At 42.7% G+C, this 17,954-nt stretch overlaps 1 protein-coding gene and 1 long non-coding RNA gene across 6 annotated transcripts in view; one reads left to right on the top strand and one right to left on the bottom strand.

Moving 5' to 3' along the window:
- Window positions 1-17,954, bottom strand: part of LOC118386287 (cell surface glycoprotein MUC18-like) — a 65,894-nt gene that overhangs the window by 12,939 nt on the left and 35,001 nt on the right. For 4 of the 5 annotated variants that reach the window (XM_035773922.2, XM_035773946.2, XM_035773954.2 and 1 more), the window contains exon 2: window positions 294-421. In XM_035773922.2, coding sequence (XP_035629815.1) covers window positions 294-421 — 128 coding nt within the window. The remainder of the gene's footprint in view (window positions 1-293; window positions 422-17,954) is intronic. The other variant, XM_035773931.2, reaches the window with a different exon arrangement.
- Window positions 1-17,954, top strand: part of LOC118386307 (uncharacterized) — a 53,929-nt gene that overhangs the window by 7,169 nt on the left and 28,806 nt on the right. The gene's annotated exons all lie outside the window — the stretch shown is intronic.

Raw genomic sequence — 17,954 nt, 5'->3', positions numbered from 1 at the left:
AAAACGGGGCAGAGACAGAGGTGACGGATCCTTGAGATCCATGGGCGTAAAGTAAATCTTTGTGCCCCTGTAAATCTCCCATTTACATCAACGTTAGCTGACTCATAAATGTACAGATAGATCTCGAGTTAGGACTGAACTAAGAGAGCATGTGTTCATTTGTGAAACAGGGATCTGAGATGGAAGGGATGTGTTAACCTGGTTGTCTGCTAACAGTTAGATTTGGCAAACAGGCTAACGTGTGTGTGTGCGCGTCTGTCCATGTGCATGCATTTGTGTGTGGGACTACTCACCATATACCACTGGATAATGACATCATCGTGGCTGTCTGAGACCGTGAACATGCAGGTGATCTGGGCCGTGTCCCCAAGGAACACCTCCACTCTGTCCTCCATGTTCACCTCCACCTTGGCCCAGGCTGCTGTAGAGACAGAGAGTTTGAGATCAATTACATTGCAGGCCGACTGTGCAGAATCAGTCACGTTGAAAGCCACTTTGCACAATGACGTGAAAGTTTGTAGCTTTGATCATACTTTTAATCATTTCTGTGTCAACATTAAAGAGGGGATCCGCAGTAGGGGGAAACTGCGCCGATGGCCGCCCCACCACTGTCTTCTAGCATACGTGCAATGATGTCAGATGGGAAAAAACAGCGTTTGTTGTTTGCAGTAACTTCTTTGTTTTTGTAATATCACAATTTTAAAGCATGCATACACACACACACACACACACACACACACACACACACACACATCTTCCTGGCCTGACGTGGTAGGAGCTGAAAATAAGCAACAAAAAGCTCATAATGGTCAAAGAAAAAAATAGGCTATGACAGGAATTCTGGGAGCCCACCCATGTCCATATTAATGTGCTGCATTCCAGTGTGTCACTGTTCAGGAGGGAAGAAAGACTCAATTTACAGACCGCATAGTGAGCCAGTGTTCGGCTCTCTCACAGAGGAATGAGTGTTTTTTCCCCTCCAAGCGTCTCACAGCGTGAGGCATCGTACTGTATGAGGACACACAGGCCAGAAGGGCCATCAGAAGGGCACTTTACACACAATATGAAAGCAGACTCCTTCCTATAGCGTAATCTAGTACGCTTCACTTCCGGTTGAACGCGAAATGAGGGAGAGCTCTGTTCTGTTGTTTCGGAAAGTTTTGAAAGTGTATTGAAAAGTTTCTTAGTAGGAAAGGAAATGCCAACAACTAACAGTGAGCCATCGTGCTCATGCATAAAAAAAACTAATAATGAAAGAAAAGCATTACTAGTTTGAATTTAGAATTTTTCTTCTTTGTTTTATAAGAAACATTAATGTTGAAAATTCCAAATTGTTTGCATAGTTAACTTACACACACACACACAGCTCTGACACACACACTTACCTCACAAGACATGCCATCAGGGGTCTTTTCATAGTCCCCAAATCCAGAACAAATCTTAAAAAGTGTACAGTACTATACAGAGACATTATTGCATGGAACTCCCATCTCATATTGCTCAAATGAACATCAAAACCTGGTTTTAAAAAACGGGTAAAGCAATACCTCATGGCACAACGCCTCAACCCTATTTGACTTAGATAGTTTGTGTGTATGTATCGATATGTAGGCTACGTGAGCCCTTTTAAATTGATGTAATTCTGTTCTTGAGCTATTATTGTCCATTAATGTTCTGTGTTACGTCAAGTTTCATATTTTGTGTGGACCCCAGGAAGAGTGCCAGTTGCTTTCACAGCAGCTAATGGGGATCATAATAAAATAACACAGAATAGAACAAAATTGAGATTGGTAATGACCCCTTGCTGTGCCTTTAGACATTTATGCCAATATGCAACGTTAATTAGTCACTTTCAGTAGCATGCTGTGAGTTAAGAGAAAGAAATGTGGCAAGTCAATCATGTGTGATTTTTTTTATGTGGACAGAGTGTATGGGTGTGTGTGTGTGTGGGGGGGGGCTTATCGGCTGCATGGTCTATGTACATGCAGTGTATGTATATGTGCGTATCTTCATTTTCACGTTAATAGGTGAGAGTTCACATTGAGGGCACATTAACACTCACTGAGCACTTTTGATCTCAACACCACAGTGACAGCCAGGTTATCTTCTGTCCTCTACACACACACACACACACACACACACACACACACACACTTCTCTGGACCCACCAGAAGCTAATGGAGGAAGAAGGATGTAGTCTTAGTACAGTGATCCAATTAGGTATCCCCACAAAAATATTTCCTGTGCATTAGCAACGGAACAACAGGCCAATGCTGACTCACTCTGAAGGGGTCATGTTTACAGTCATCATGTTCCAATTCTCAAGCTATCCTCTCTACATACAGTACCAGTCAAAAGTTTGGACACACCTATTCATTCCTTGTTTTTTTCTTTATTTTGACTCTTTTCAACATTGTAGAATAAAAGTGAAAACATCAAAACTATGAAATAACACATATGAAATCATGTATTAACTAAAAAAAAGTGTTAAACAAATCAAAATGTATTTTATATTTGAGATTCTTCAAAGATTCTATAAGAGGAACAGGAACTCAAGCAGTAGAACATTTTAGCTGCCCGTACTCAGCTCCGGTGAGCTCCTGCCCAAGACAAGCACTATGTGTGTTTATGTGCATGAATTTGTGTGTGTGCGTAAACAGGAGGAGGGTGGGGGATTGACATTGGTCTCTGTACTGAGATTTATAACAAATTACTGATGTTCAGGAGGCCAGAATGTAAGAGGAGCCCGTGCCCCTTGTCCCAGGTTGTGCACATGTGAGGTGAGTACCTTCACGTGCAGAAGAGATACTTTAAAACCTTATGATGCCCTTATAAAGGCATTATGAATGCCGTCTACTGTAAGATGTTACCAAGACCTTTCTCCCATGGTTTTAGGCATTATCTTACCTAACATGGTAGATAATAATCACATGGTTACCACGCAAATAAACAAAATGCTTGATATCAGGTGTTGAAAACATACTTTCATCATTGTGACATAACGCTTTGAAGGTTTTTAGAATGTGATTACCTAGTAGATTAGACTGGACACATTAAGAATGTCTTTAAAAAATGTTTCTTGAATGTTTTTGAAGAAAAAAGTCTGACTTTTGGCTTGGGGCAGTTGCCAGCATACCTAAGAACCAACCACTTTGAACATCATAATTGAGTCTAATTAGCACAAACAAGTCTTGAGACACACATCTGGAGCGGGCTGACAACAACTCTGATTATGTCTAGGTGTTGACATGCTCTCTGAAAGAAGACGAGCGATTTTAAAAGAGTGTCCTTACATTTCACTAACAAGGAAGTCACTGTTGATAGTTCAAGTGAGGACCGAAGGTGGCCCCACCTTGCAGTGTTCCAGCTGTCCTTGCTCAATCATGTGAGATCTGTGTGCTTGCCAACAAAGCATGGCGTAATTACACCAGACAACACAAACAAGCATTTTCAGGTTAATTCTTCATTATTGTTTCTCTTTTCAAAGACATGTAAAGGGAGAGCTCTCTTTTTCAGGCCATATTATATCAAACATTTTGTATACCTGCACACCAGAAAACAACTAATTGAGGACATATGTTCAATTATTTAAATTCCATTTGGTTCGTCTTTTTATGTGAGCTCAACGTGCACATCGCACAGTTCTCCAGAGATAAATCAGATCCAACCTGCGATATAGTTGGGAGTTGTAGTTTCCAACAGGCCAATATTCTACATAGTTTAGCGCATAAAACGTGGTAATTAACTAGAATGACCAAAATCCATTGCGCATCACTTGTCCGGTCTGTGTTTATTTTACACCCGCTACGGAAAAGAGTAGAGTGCGCAATCGTGAGGTGATATATAGAGAGCAGCTGTTGCTTCATGAGGTACGGTAACTCTACCTGAGAATACATGATCATGGTAAGGGTTTTCCAAACTGGGTCCCAAACTGTTTTGGTTTTTGCCCTAGCACTGCACTGCTGATTCAAATAATCAAAGCTTAATGATGATTATTTGAATAAGCTGTATAGTGCTCGAGGGGGAAAACTAATCGTGGCCAGGACCGAGTTTGGGAAACTAAGTGATGTAAGTTATTTATAGTTGGTATTCCGTAGTCATAAAAGTATACCTTATTTACTTTGAAGTCAGACCGCATAGGCAGCAGCTCTACAGAGATGAGATGATAACTTTGAAGTCATCACATTAAACAAATATACACAACAACATATTTTATTAAAGTAATGTGAATAAATGATGGTTAACAAGTGATAAGCAGTAATGGGCAGTCACTACCATCATGGGACTTTGATTAATTGTTTTATTCTGTGTTATTACAGCATTCAACCCACATAATGCATGGTCCATTTAATGTGAAAATCAACCTCAAAAATCTCTGTCTCTCGTCCAGCTGAACCCAATCAACCCACCAGCTGCTACGCAAACAAGCACACAAGCAACCACACAAACAACACGCACGCTCGTGCACACTCACTGACCATGTCCGAATACATACTGGAACTGCATACTAATTTCGCCATTTGATCCAGTAGAATTTTCCAACAACGGCTGATAAATCAGATTCATTGCACTATCACACATTAGATTATGCATTCTGAGTACTATTTTAGAGATTTCATATACTTTATAAAGCCCCCCCCAAACCTTGCAGCCCAGAAAAACAGAAGCCTCCAGACAGGTAGATGAGATACGGCACTGGCTTTTCAAAGCCTGGAAAGTGTTTTGACTCGAAGCGATGGATGGAGGGACACTTGGCACACTGTGCCCTACCTGCCTCCCTCCCTCTGTCTGTCAGTCTAGCTAGCCTGGATTTAGGCCAAGCCAACAGCAGCTGGAGAGAAGAGATGCAGGTGTGGGGCACTCACACACACACACACACACACACCATTTCTTATCTTTTCATATACTTTATCTCCCCACCTCATCCGCTTCAACCACTGGACCTTGACAGGATATCTGGGCTTCAACCACACTTGCCGACGACCTGCATTGTTAATTACATACTATCAGAGTCTCAGCAGTCATCTTTGGGATTCATTAATGTTGCTACTGATGATTTTAATGAGGCTGTTCATGCGCTTTCCTAACTGAGAGACCTGAGCTCAAAGCACCGTCTGGTTCTTTGACATCTCCACCCCTCTGGGTGACCCTGACAAGACTGCTCATCCCTGTCGTCTGGCTTGGGGGGGCTATGGAGGGGCACAAATCCCTGTGAGGGGGAGGGTGGGGCAGTGGATTCACATCTGTGCTCAGACCCCCAACCAACAACCACCCTCCACCCCTAAATGAAGCATGTCCTCACCAATCAACCCTGAAACAAAGTTTGTTTACATAACGTTCATATATAATGCCTACAATGTATTTAATGTGCTCTTGATCTCACAGTCAGGCGAGTGTGTCTCTGAATAGTTTGTAGCTGTAAAGTCAAATCTAAATATTCTTTATAATATTTCGATATCAGCTATGGATTCTTCCCACTAAAAAAAATAATAATAAAAAAAAATGTATAGTGGGCTCTACGATGGTTTTCTGTAAATTGACTTTTCACAAAGCTAAAATGATTTGCTAGGATGAACAGTACAGTTTACAATCCAGGAGGGTAGAAAGCAGCTATTCAATGCGTACTTATCATTTTCCCCATGCATGTTTGTTATAGAATCTGCTCACTGCACGATATATGTTTCCATACATACTTATAAACACCACTCATTGTTCATAATGACAGTGCAATGACATCTCTGTCACCTCTGAGAATAACAATGAGATATAAACCCTCCTCTTCACAACTGTTACTGACGAGAAGCACATGGCTGAGCTCTTTAATCACCACTTCATTAAGTCAGGATTCCTATTTGACTCAGCCATAAATTCTTGGTCGTCCAACATTTCCTACCTCTTCTAATGCAACTAGCCCCGATGATCCTCCCTATTTTTTCCCCCTGCCCCCCTACAAAGTTTCTCACTGCAGGCGGTCAATGAGTCCGAGGTGCTAAAGGAGCTCCTTTAACTTGACACCAAAACAACATCTTTTTTTTTTTTCTTTCTTGGGCCTCTATAACTATATCTATTGTTTTTTTGTGTGATTTGGATTCATCCCCTCTACCACACGGAACCCCACTAATCCTACCGACGGAAACGCACGAGGTGGCTAATAACAGACCTCCATCCTATGCTAGCTTGCTACCGATGGCCCAGCTAGCTGTCTAAATCGCCGTGACCCCAACCAACCTCTCTACTCACTGGACCCTTTTGATCACTCGACTAAGCATGCCTCTCCTTAATGTCAATATGCCTTGTCCATTGCTGTTCTGGTTAGTGTTTATTGCCTTATTTCACTGTAGAGCCTCTAGTCCTGCTCACTATACCTTATCCAACATATTAGTTCCACCACCCACACATGCGATGACATCTCCTGGTTTCAATGATGTTTCTAGAGACAATATCTCTCCATCACTCAATACCTAGGTTTACCTCCACTGTATTCACATCCTACCATACCTTTGTTTGTACATTATAACTTGAAGCTATTTTATCGCCCCCAGAAACCTCCTTTTACTCTCTGTTCCAGACGTTCTAGACGACCAATTCTTATTGCTTTTAGCCGTACCCTTGTCCTACTCCTCCTCTGTTCCTCTGGCGATGTAGAGGTGAATCCAGGCCCTGCAGTGCCTAGCTCCACTCCTATTCCCCAGGCGCTCTCTTTTGACGACTTCTGTAACTGTAATAGCCTTGGTTTCATGCATGTTAACATTAGAAGCCTCCTCCCTAAGTTTGTTCTATTCACTGCTTTAGCACACTCTGCCAACCCAGATGTTCTAGCTGTGTCTGAATCCTGGCTTAGGAAGACCACCAAAAATTCTGAAATTTTCATCCCAAACTAGAACATTTTCAGACAAGATAGAACTGCCAAAGGGGGCGGTGTTGCAATCTACTGCAAAGATAGCCTGCAGAGTTCTGTCCTTACTATCCAGGTCTGTACCCAAACAATTTTCTCTAAAAACAAGTCTCTCTCCGTTGCCGCCTGCTATAGACCACCCCCTGCCCCCAGCTGTGCTCTAGACACCATATGTGAACTGATTGGCCCCCATCTATCTTCAGAGCTCGTGCTGCTAGGCGACCTAAACTGGAACATGCTTAACACCCCAGCCATCCTACAATCTAAGCTTGATGCCCTCAATCTCACACAAATTATCAATGAACCTACCAGGTACCTCCCCAAAGCCTTAAACACAGGCACCCTCATAGATATCATCCAAACCAACTTGCCCTCTAAATACACCTCTGCTGTCTTCAACCAAGATCTCAGCGATCACTGCCTCATTGCCTGCATCCGTAATGGGTCAGCGGTCAAACGACCTCCACTCATCACTGTCAAAGCTCCCTGAAACACTTCAGCGAGAAGAGATATAGCCCTTGGTTCTCCCCAGACCTGACTGCCCTTAACCAACACAAAAACATCCTATGGCGTTCTGCATTAGCATCGAACAGCCCCCGTGATATGCAGCTGTTCAGGGAAGCTAGAAACCATTGTACACAGGCAGTTAGAAAAGCCAAGGCTAGCTTTTTCAAGCAGAAATTTGCTTCCTGCAACACTAACTCAAAACAGTTCTGGGACACTGTAAAGTCCATGGAGAATAAGAACACCTCCTCCCACCTGCCCACTGCACTGAAGATAGGAAACACTGTCACCACTTTTAAATAATTGAGAATTTCAATAAGAATTTCAATAAGCATTTTTCTACGACTGGCCATGCTTTCCACCTGGCTACTCCTACCTCGGTCAACAGCACTGCACCCCCCACAGCAACTCGCCCAAGCATTCCCCATTTCTCCTTCTCCCAAATCCAGTCAGCTGATGTTCTGAAAGAGCTGCAAAATCTGGACCCCTACAAATCAGCCGGGCTAGACAATCTGGACCATTTCTTTCTAAAATGATCTGCCGAAATTGTTGCCACCCCTATTACTAGCCTGTTCAACCTCTCTTTCGTGTCGTCTGAGATTCCCAAAGATTGGAAAGCAGCTGCGGTCATCCCCCTCTTCAAAGGGGGAGACACTCTTGACCCAAACTGCTACAGACCTATATCTATCCTACCCTGCCTTTTTAAGGTCTTCGAAAGCCAAGTCAACAAACAGATTACCGACCATTTCGAATCTCACCATACCTTCTCTGCTATGCAATCTGGTTTCAGAGCTGGTCATGGGTGCACCTCAGCCACGCTCAAGGTCCTAAACGATATCTTAACCGCCATCGATAAGAAACATTACTGTGCAGCCGTATTCATTGATCTGGCCAAGGCTTTCGACTCGACTTTTGGTTTCTCTAATGATTGCCTCGCCAGGTTCACCAACTACTTCTCTGATAGAGTTCAGTGTGTCAAATCGGAGGGTCTGCTGTCCGGACCTCTGGCGGTCTCTATGGGGGTGGCACAGGGTTCAATTCTTGGACCGACTCTCTTCTCTGTATACATCAATGATGTCGCTCTTGCTGCTGGTGAGTCTCTGATCCACCTCTACGCAGGCGACACCATTCTGTATACTTCTGGCCCTTCTTTGGACGCTGTTAACAACCCTCCAAGCAAGTTTCAATGCCATACAACTCTCCTTCCGTGGCCTCCAATTGCTCTTAAATACAAGTAAAACTAAATGCATGCTCTTCAACCGATCGCTGCCTGCACCTGCCCGCCTGTCCAACATCACTACTCTGGACGGCTCTGACTTAGAATATGCGGACAACTACAAATACCTAGTTGTCTGGTTAGACTGTAAACTCTCCTTCCAGACCCACATCAAACATCTCCAATCCAAAGTTAAATCTAGATTTAGCTTCCTATTTTGCAAAAAATCATCCTTCACTCATGCTGCCAAACACCCTTGTAAAACTGACCATCCTACCAATCCTCGACTTCGGCGATGTCATTTACAAAATAGCCTCCAATACCCTACTCAACAAATTGGATGCAGTCTATCACAGTGCAATCCATTTTGTCACCAAAGCCCCATATACTACCCACCATTGCGACCTGTACGCTCTCGTTGGCTGGCCCTCGCTTCATACTCGTCGCCAAACCCACTGGCTCCATGTCATCTACAAGACCCTGCTAGGTAAAGTCCCCCCTTATTCTCAGCTCGCTGGTCCATAGCATCTCCCACCTGTAGCACACGCTCCAGCAGGTATATCTCTCTAGTCACCCCCAAAACCAATTATTTCTTTGGCCGCCTCTCCTTCCAGTTCTCTGCTGCCAATGACTGGAACGAACTACAAAAATCTCTGAAATTGGAAACTCTTATCTCCCTCACTAGCTTTAAGCACCAACTGTCAGAGCAGCTCACAGATTACTGCACCTGTACATAGCCCACCTATAATTTAGCCCAAACAACTACCTCTTTCCCTACTGTATTTATTGTATTTATTTATTTATTTTGCTCCTTTGCACCCCATTATTTTTATTTCTACTTTGCACATTCTTCCACTGCAAATCTACCATTCCAGTGTTTTACTTGCTATATTGTATTTTACTTTGCCACCATGGCCTTTCTTTGCCTTTACCTCCCTTATCTCACCTCATTTGCTCACATCGTATATATAGACTTGTTTATACTGTATTATTGACTGTATGTTTGTTTTACTCCATGAGTCCTCCTGTGTCGTTGTATGTGTCGAACTGCTTTGCTTTATCTTGGCCTGGTCACAATTGTAAATGAGAACTTGTTCTCAACTTGCCTACCTGGTTAAATAAAGGTAAAATAAAAAAAATCTGGGTCAGATGGTTTAGACCCTTTCTTCTTTAAGGTTGCAACCCCTATCATCGCCAAGCCTATCTCTGACCTTTTTAACCTGTCTCTCCTCTCTGGGGGAGGTTCCATTTGCTTGGAAGGCAGCCACAGTTCATCCTTTATTTAAAAGGGGAGATCTGTTATCGGCCTATTTCTATTTTTTCCTGTTTATCAAAAGTGTTGGAAAAACTTGTCAATTATCAACTGACTGGCTTTCTTGATGTCTATAGTATTCTCTCTGGTATGCAATCTGGTTTCCAATCAGGTTATGGATGTGTCACTGCAACCTTAAAGGTCCTCAATGATGTCACCAACAAAGCGTTCTTAGTGTCCAACATGCTTTCTCTGACCTTAACCTTGTTTTGAACACTTCCAAAACAAATGTCATGTGGTTTGGTAAGAAGAATGCCCCTCTCCCCACAGGTGTGATTACTACCTCTGAGGGTTTAGAGCTTGAGGTAGTCACCTCATACAAGTACTTGGGAGTATGGCTAGACGGTACACTGTCCCTCTCAGCACATATCAAAGCTGCAGGCTAAAGTTAAATTCTAGACTTCGTTTCCTCTATCGTAATCTCTCCTCTTTCAACCCAGCTGCCAAACTAACAGGTAAGGGTGCTCTCGAGCGGCTAGATGTTCTTTACCATTCGGCCATCAGATTTGCCACCAATGCTCCTTAGATGACACATTACTGCACTATATACTCCTCTGTAAACTGGTCATCTCGGTATACCTGTCGCAAGACCCACTGGTTGATGCTTATTTATAAAACCCTCTTAGGCCTCACTCCCCCATATCTGAGATATCTACTGCAGCCCTCATCCTCCACATACAGCACCCATTCTGTCAGTCACATTCTGTTAAAGGTCCCCAAAACACACACATCCCTGAGCTGTTCGTCTTTTCAGTTTGCTGCAGCTAGCGACTGGAACGAGCTGCAACCAACACTCAAATTGGACACTTTTGCCTCAATCTCTTAATTCAAAGGCTCAATCATGGACACTCTTACTGACAGATGTGGCTGCTTTGCGTGATGTATTGTTGTCTCTACCTTCTTGCCCTTTGTGCTGTTGTCTGTGTCCAATAATGTTTTGTGCTGCTGCCATGTTGTGTTGCTACCATGTTGGTTTGTCATGTGTTGCTGCCTTGCTATGTTGTGTACCACTAGTTCCCCCTGTTGCCTTTACTAGAAGTCTTAAAATCCTTGAGAGGAATCTCTCTCTGAGGCATTCCCAAAGATGTAAATATGAGGGACTTGTCAAGAACTCCTCAATCAAATGAGTTCTGCTGCTGTACCCTCTGTCTTTTCTAACAGGCACCAAAGAAAGAGTTCCCCTTTTATCATCAAATCCATCAAATGCCCTTTTATCTGTCAAAAATACTGATCCTCAGAAGTTACGCGACACAGGCATACAATTTGCAGTCAAGCACGTCTGCCCACACAGAACATGTTAAAAGTCTTATCATCAAATATGCTTTGTGACTAGACCTTCAAAGAGAATGGCAACGTGATCACAGGCGTGCATGCTTCAGAGCGAATGAGAAGAAGCCCACTATGAAGCATCAGACACTAGGACACCAGGACTTCGCTGTCTCCTAATGATTGCCTGGCTCATTAACTTTCAATATCCTCTTATGGGAGTTTAAGAGCAGAGTGTAGTTACCCCCTAGACACTGATGTTAAATCAATTTATGATTTTTCCCACTAATGTGTAAAATTTAGGATTGGGGAAGGGAAGCTGATCCTTGATGTGTACCTAGTGGAAACTTCACCCCAGAGCATTTTATTTACATATTTACAACTTCCTGCTAGGTTTTGAATAGCAACAGCAGGGTGACAACACTTCTTATCAGAAGAGCTATTGAAAAACATGTATCACTACTAGCTATAGACTAGGGTTTCCCAAACTCGGTCCTAGACCCCCCCTACAGAATACATTCCAACAAGAAACCCTAAAGAATACAAATAAAACAGGGAGACACAGGGGGTCAAAAACATCACAGAGCAATTTTTATGTCATCACAGCAACAATGGGCAAATTCTGAAATGTCTTGAGGCCTAATTACAGTGTGTACGGGTCCCAAATACTGCCTTCATGGTGCTAGCTACAGTAGTGGCGTAACGTTAGGACAATGCTAGCGTTATGGCTGAGCTCCTGCTGAGTTAGCCTTTCTAATGCTAGCTTGGCTAACAGCTAACTCCAACTTCACTGTGCTGAGTTAGCTGCAGTAGCTAGCTAGTTCTGGAAGAGGTTGTGATTCAGATGAAACTTTACATGCTGAGAGGAGTACTGACATGGGCAGCTGCAATAAGCAGATTCCCATGCCAAAAGCAAACGGCGGCTGCCTGGTCACCATGACCCAAATCCTTTCCCCTGGGTCATCGTCTAATGCCTACTCTGGGGGCCAGTCAACATACCGTTACAGTCCAATGATTTATAAGTTAGGAGGAGTAGGAAGATGAGCAGAAAGTAAACATAAGACGGAGAAATGGGACCACACACACAAGAGAACATTTTTTTAAATCAGTGAATCCGATCCCTTCTTACTCTTTCAGCAGCACACCTGTTCCTAAAATGACCTCAAGGTGGATTTTTCTTTTTTTTTACCTCAACACTCCTCTTCTATTGGTCCATCTGGATGTTGTCTAGAATGACATGTTCCCTAAGAGAGAAAGGTTGTGAAACAGGGAGGTACTACCTGAACCTGTCCAATAAGGTTACTGTTTCTACGGTGTACCCTACTGAACACGGCCCAGTCTAGAATATTCTCTGGCTCCATCTGTGAAGAGACTGAAGACTACTACTGAAGATTCAGCAGAATCACTGGCCTAATCACTCTTTAAATATTTGTTTTTTCTTTGGCATTACCTCAAAAGATGAACACCAAAGAGAGTTCACTGTGTTCTCCTGCTTTGATAACTTGGAAACCTGTTGGTCTCCTCCACGCACACACTCCAACACTCAGTTTGCATACCCTATGCATAAAAGTTTATACATGACTTCTGAAATTATGTGGGATGATATAAGTGAAATCATAACAAAATGGACGCCATCTCACAGCTGCATTTTAACTGCAAACTCAGTGTGTTCCCACCTTATGCCTTGTCACATTGTGGTACAAATTTACCCTTCCATCCTCCTTCCCACATTTTGAAAAATGTGGCCTCCAAAAGGATTTGTGTACTCAAGAAAAGGCAAAAATAACACAGAAGTATGGGAATGGCCAGTAGGGACGATATTATTTTCGTGCCGCCTTCATTGTGACGACAGAGCAAATCCCATGACATGCCTTCTGAAGTATGAAATGTATGCTGGAACTCTCTCTCTCTCTGTCTCTCTCTCAGTGGCAGATCTAAAGATAGCCACCTCTGGAAGCAATTGGCCCATGCAGGCCGAGCCAACATGATGAAGTATTCGAGAGCAGCTCTCTCCTTTTTTGGTGTACCTTGAAAGTGGCGTGAATCAATGCCAGGTAGTACACAGTACTATACCAGGGGTTGAGTGTGCCAGAGAAGCAACCATTCACCATGTAGGACATAGAAGGCCCCCATGAGTAATATTTTAAAGCAGGGTTCCCCAACAGGTGGTCTGAATTTGTATTTATTATTATTATTTTTAATCATTGTTGGATATAAAAGACTGTAAAAACTGTAAAAACACCAGGAAATCAGCTCCAAGTGATTTTAATTTTGGAAAACTATTCCCAAGTATTCCCATGCATAATACATTGTATACAAATGTAAGCAAGGTTTGAAATTATTATGTTTTAGCAAATTATAATATCTGTTTGGGCTTCTTGCTATCAATTTGCAATTGGCAAATTATTTGTAATTATGTTCCAGCCACCCAACCATTCACTCAAGAGAAAATCATCCTGTGGCTGAATCTAGTTGGTGATCCCTGTTTTAAAGGCAATCGATATCCATGCAGTGAAAAAAAGCCTTGATGTGGAGATAAAATAAAATCACCTTTGTTTTGGAGCTAATTTTACCTCAAGAGTTGTTTCCTATTAAAAAGTATGTGTTGAATCAGAGCAATGAATTGGTACATTATAGTGACATCAAAACTAGTGTTTATTTCATCTCAGTATGCTAGTCCTGCAAATAGGCTAATAGACTGAATATAGCTAAAGGACTGAATAAAACAATAATCACAGAACCATCTCAACACCATCTCTGAGCAAAGCAAATAATACTGCATACATTGTTTCGGAAAATGTGTCCCGCAAATACTAGGCGGTCGTGATTCAATGCAGCCCTAAAAAATGTACAATACAATATATGTTAACCTCTAGAAACCAGGCCTGAGGGGAAAACTGGACGAGCCCCAGTCAAGTACTTCTCAATAAGCCTGTCTGTGTAATGTCTGCCAGTCGGTGCCCTTGGCTGGTCTGGGCCGAGGCTCAATGGAGCTCTGGAACCTCCTATCTGCATCCCAAGGCACCCTGTCAAATGTAGTGCACTATATAGGGAAAAGGTTGCCATTCGGGACACAGCCCATAACAATGGAAGAAGATAATAATTTTTAATTTAATTTTACTAGGCAAGTCAGTTAAGAACAAATTCTTATTTTCAATGACGGCCTCGGAACAGTGGGTTAACTGCCTGTTTAGGAGCAGAACAACAGATTTGTACCTTGTCAGCTTGGGCTTTGAACATGCAACCTTTCAGATACTAGCTCAACGCTCTAACCACTAGGCTACCCTGCCGCCACTAGGCTACTTCAAATGATTTACATGCAGGCTGACAAGAGAATGCAGTAGCTTTTTCCAATGTGCTTCAGGTTATCTGTAGCAATTCTGAACTAACAAGACTATTTCTTGTCACCGTCAATTTCACAGTTTGAAGGTACTCTTAATCTAAAAGTATAAGGGGAGGGGGACTAAAGTTAACATATATCATCATTTTAAGATGGTCATGCCATGGATCATTTAGCTATTTAACTGTGAATTTTAGGACTCATTTAGGTATCAAACTTTTTTTTAAATAAAACAATATATATATATATATATATATAGAATATTGAGCCTTACTACTATAACCCTTAGAAACGCATTGAATAACACATTCATAAATGGCCCAAAAAATAAATAAATAAGAAGGAATAAGACTTTGAAGTGTCTCTGTCCTATATCTAAGAGATATAAGAAAGCTCAGTAAATATGGTTGTTTTTTAAACATATTTAACCCCCTTTTTTTTGCCACAAACCTACCTCCACACCTCCATTCATTTCCGTATGGGTTACATTTAGACAAGTCCCTTGACACTTGTGGGGGTCGTAGAGCAAAACGGAGAACGCCATTGTGTTAGGACTCTACAAACGTTTTCATAAGAAGACCCATTTCCGGCATGTCTCGTGGACTGACGAACACGCCTGTAGCCTGGCCACCTTCCACCGCAGATGCGGAAGGCTTAGGCTTAGACAGATTTTGATGGGGATTTTTTTATTATGTTACTTCGAGTGACACATGGGTTTGTCAATAGACTTATAAGGGTTGAACATTTTATGCTTTAGAGCATCTTGGATTAGCTAAATGGTGTCCCATCCTCCAAATAGCTATTTTCTTTTTTTTAATTTAACCTTTGTTTAACTAGCAAGAACAAATTCTTATTTACAATGACGGCCTACCCCGGCCAAACCCGGACGATGCTGGGCCAATTGTGCACCGCCCTATGGGACTCCCAATCACAGCCGGATGTGATGCAGCCTGAATCTCCAAAGCATACAGTAGCTATAACGAAGAGCTACTGCAAAGATAGATTAAAATAATGTGTATTTATTTCATGTGCTTCTTCATGAAAGATGCTAAGATTTAAATTACCTCACCCAATAATACAGCTCTATAAGGAGGCCCCATACAACATATAATCGTGATATGATTTGCACACTGTCCGAAAAGAGTTACAGTAGGCTAATGGCAACTGTACAGTAAGGCCAGAGAGATGAACACTGTCTGGAATGTAAACAGACGCTGACACTACCAGAGTGCTCTAATGTATGTTCCATGAAACAGCAAAAACACACACACACACGCACGCACATGCACTTGCACACGCGTACACAAACACAAACACTCAGGTGGAGCCATCCAGGGAGTCAGTAATGCGGTTTGCACTAAAAGGCTCCAAATGTGCCATAGATCAGCAGAGAGACGTTTGGTGTTTCAGAAAACAACATCCATTATTAAGCAGCAGCGTGTACTGATGGCATTGGACGACACACTGCTTCTGTCTGTGGCTGAGCGATCTCCTCTGCTCCCCCATTTCAACCAATCAAATGAGCTCCCGAGGGCCATTCCAGTGCTCTCCAAATACATATTCAGGCCTTCAGCTAAAAGCAGGCCTCTTTGAGGCTCTGCAAGAGGGACTCCGGTGTTCCCTCACTTTTGATCCGAGATCCGAAATGCAAATGGACGTGGCTGAGGCCAAAGACAATATTCAATGTGTGTCATGTTCACCATCAACTACAGAAATGGAACTTCTCTTTTACTCTGGCTAGTCTGGCTCATCTACAACAACATTCAATCACATCTGCTGTATCAAATATACCGAACAAAAATATAAACGCAACAGTTAAGTGTTGGTCCCATGTTTCCTGGACTGAAATAAAAGATCCCCGAAATGTGACATGTGTTTACATCCCTATTAATGAGCATTTCCCCATATCAAGAAGCTGATTAAACAGCATTATCTTACACAGGTGCACCTTGTGCTGGGGACAATAAAAGGCCGCTCTAAAATATGCAGTTTTGTCAGTGAGTGAGCGCATAATTGGCATGCTGACTGAAGGAACGGCCACCAGGGCTGTTGCCAGAGAATTTAATGTTCCTTTCTCTACCATAAGCCGCCTCTAACGTCATTTTAGATCATTTGGCAGTACGTCCAACCGGCCTCATGTAACCACGCCTGGCCAGAACCTACGTATCCGTCTTCTGCACTTGCAGGATCATCTGAGATCAGCCTCCTGGACAGTTGATGAAACTGAGGAGTATTTCTGTCTGTAATAAAGCCCTTTTGGGGGGACAAACTCATTTTGATTGGCTGGGTCTGGCTCCCCAGTGGGTGGGCCTGGCTTCTAAGTGAGGCCCATGCCCTCCCAGGCCCACCCATGGCTGCACCCCTGCCAGGTCATGTGAAATCCATAGACTAGGTCCTAATGAATTTATTTCAATTGACTGATTCTCTTATATGAACTGTAACTCAGTAAAATCATTGAAATTGTCGCATGTTGCATTTATATTTTGGTTCAGTATAGTTATAGGCTAATAAGACACTAGGGTTTCTATGGATGATAGATAAGTGGATGACGCCTTGGGTGTTAAAAGAGCTATTTAGTAGGATTCCAAGCACTATTCAACACGGTGGCTGAATTGAGAACTGTGGCAGGAATCTAGGGCTGGCCTGAGGGGCCGGAGGCCCTATGCCCCTGAATCTGGTGGGGGAACAGAAGAGAAGAGAAGCAGGCAGGCAGGGGGAGGAATATCTGAGGAATGCTCAGCATTCTCAGTCCATCATGGCTGCCTCTGGGATAAGGTGGCCATTATGGAAGGGCCAAACCACATGCGCACACACACATGAATGCTCGCACACATAAACACACACACACACCCTCTCAGAAGACTCACAGTACTGAACCCAGTTCCCTGTCCACTGTCCAGAATTGTCTATCTATTTCACTTGACAGTGAGACAGGAGTGAGCACTCCACAGCGATTGGCCACTGTGTCTATAGGAGTCAAGGAGAGAACATAAGGAGTTGTAGTACCAGGAAGGGTCCTCTTCTTCCTTATCCTCCTCCTCCTCTACTGCACGATGGTGACTGGCTGGTGTTGAGTGTTTTCTCTCAGGTCATTAAATCTCACCATAGTGTTTTAGTGTGTTTGACCCCAGAGCAAAAGTCAAGGGGTTGAGAACCACAATCACATAGGCTTAGCTTGAGAGATAGCTTTAGAAATGACCAATGCACCCTGCAGTCATGACATTAAATACCACAGTTAAGTAAGTGTCATGTAAACTTTCTGTAGTTCACAGTAAGTTCATGAAATACTTTGTATTGAAGATCTACAATATTTTCCACACAGAATATTTAACAGATTCTCCACAAAATGATGAAAATCCAGACAAATAGTGTATATTAGCTTCTTCCTGGAAATTAACATTTTTCGCTGGAACATTCTAAA

The sequence above is a fragment of the Oncorhynchus keta genome, chromosome 1 (genome assembly GCF_023373465.1).
Source record: "Oncorhynchus keta strain PuntledgeMale-10-30-2019 chromosome 1, Oket_V2, whole genome shotgun sequence".
Lineage (NCBI taxonomy): Eukaryota > Metazoa > Chordata > Actinopteri > Salmoniformes > Salmonidae > Oncorhynchus > Oncorhynchus keta.
The sequence above is the reverse complement of the archived record's forward strand: the minus strand, read 5'-3'. Positions and strand labels throughout refer to the sequence as shown.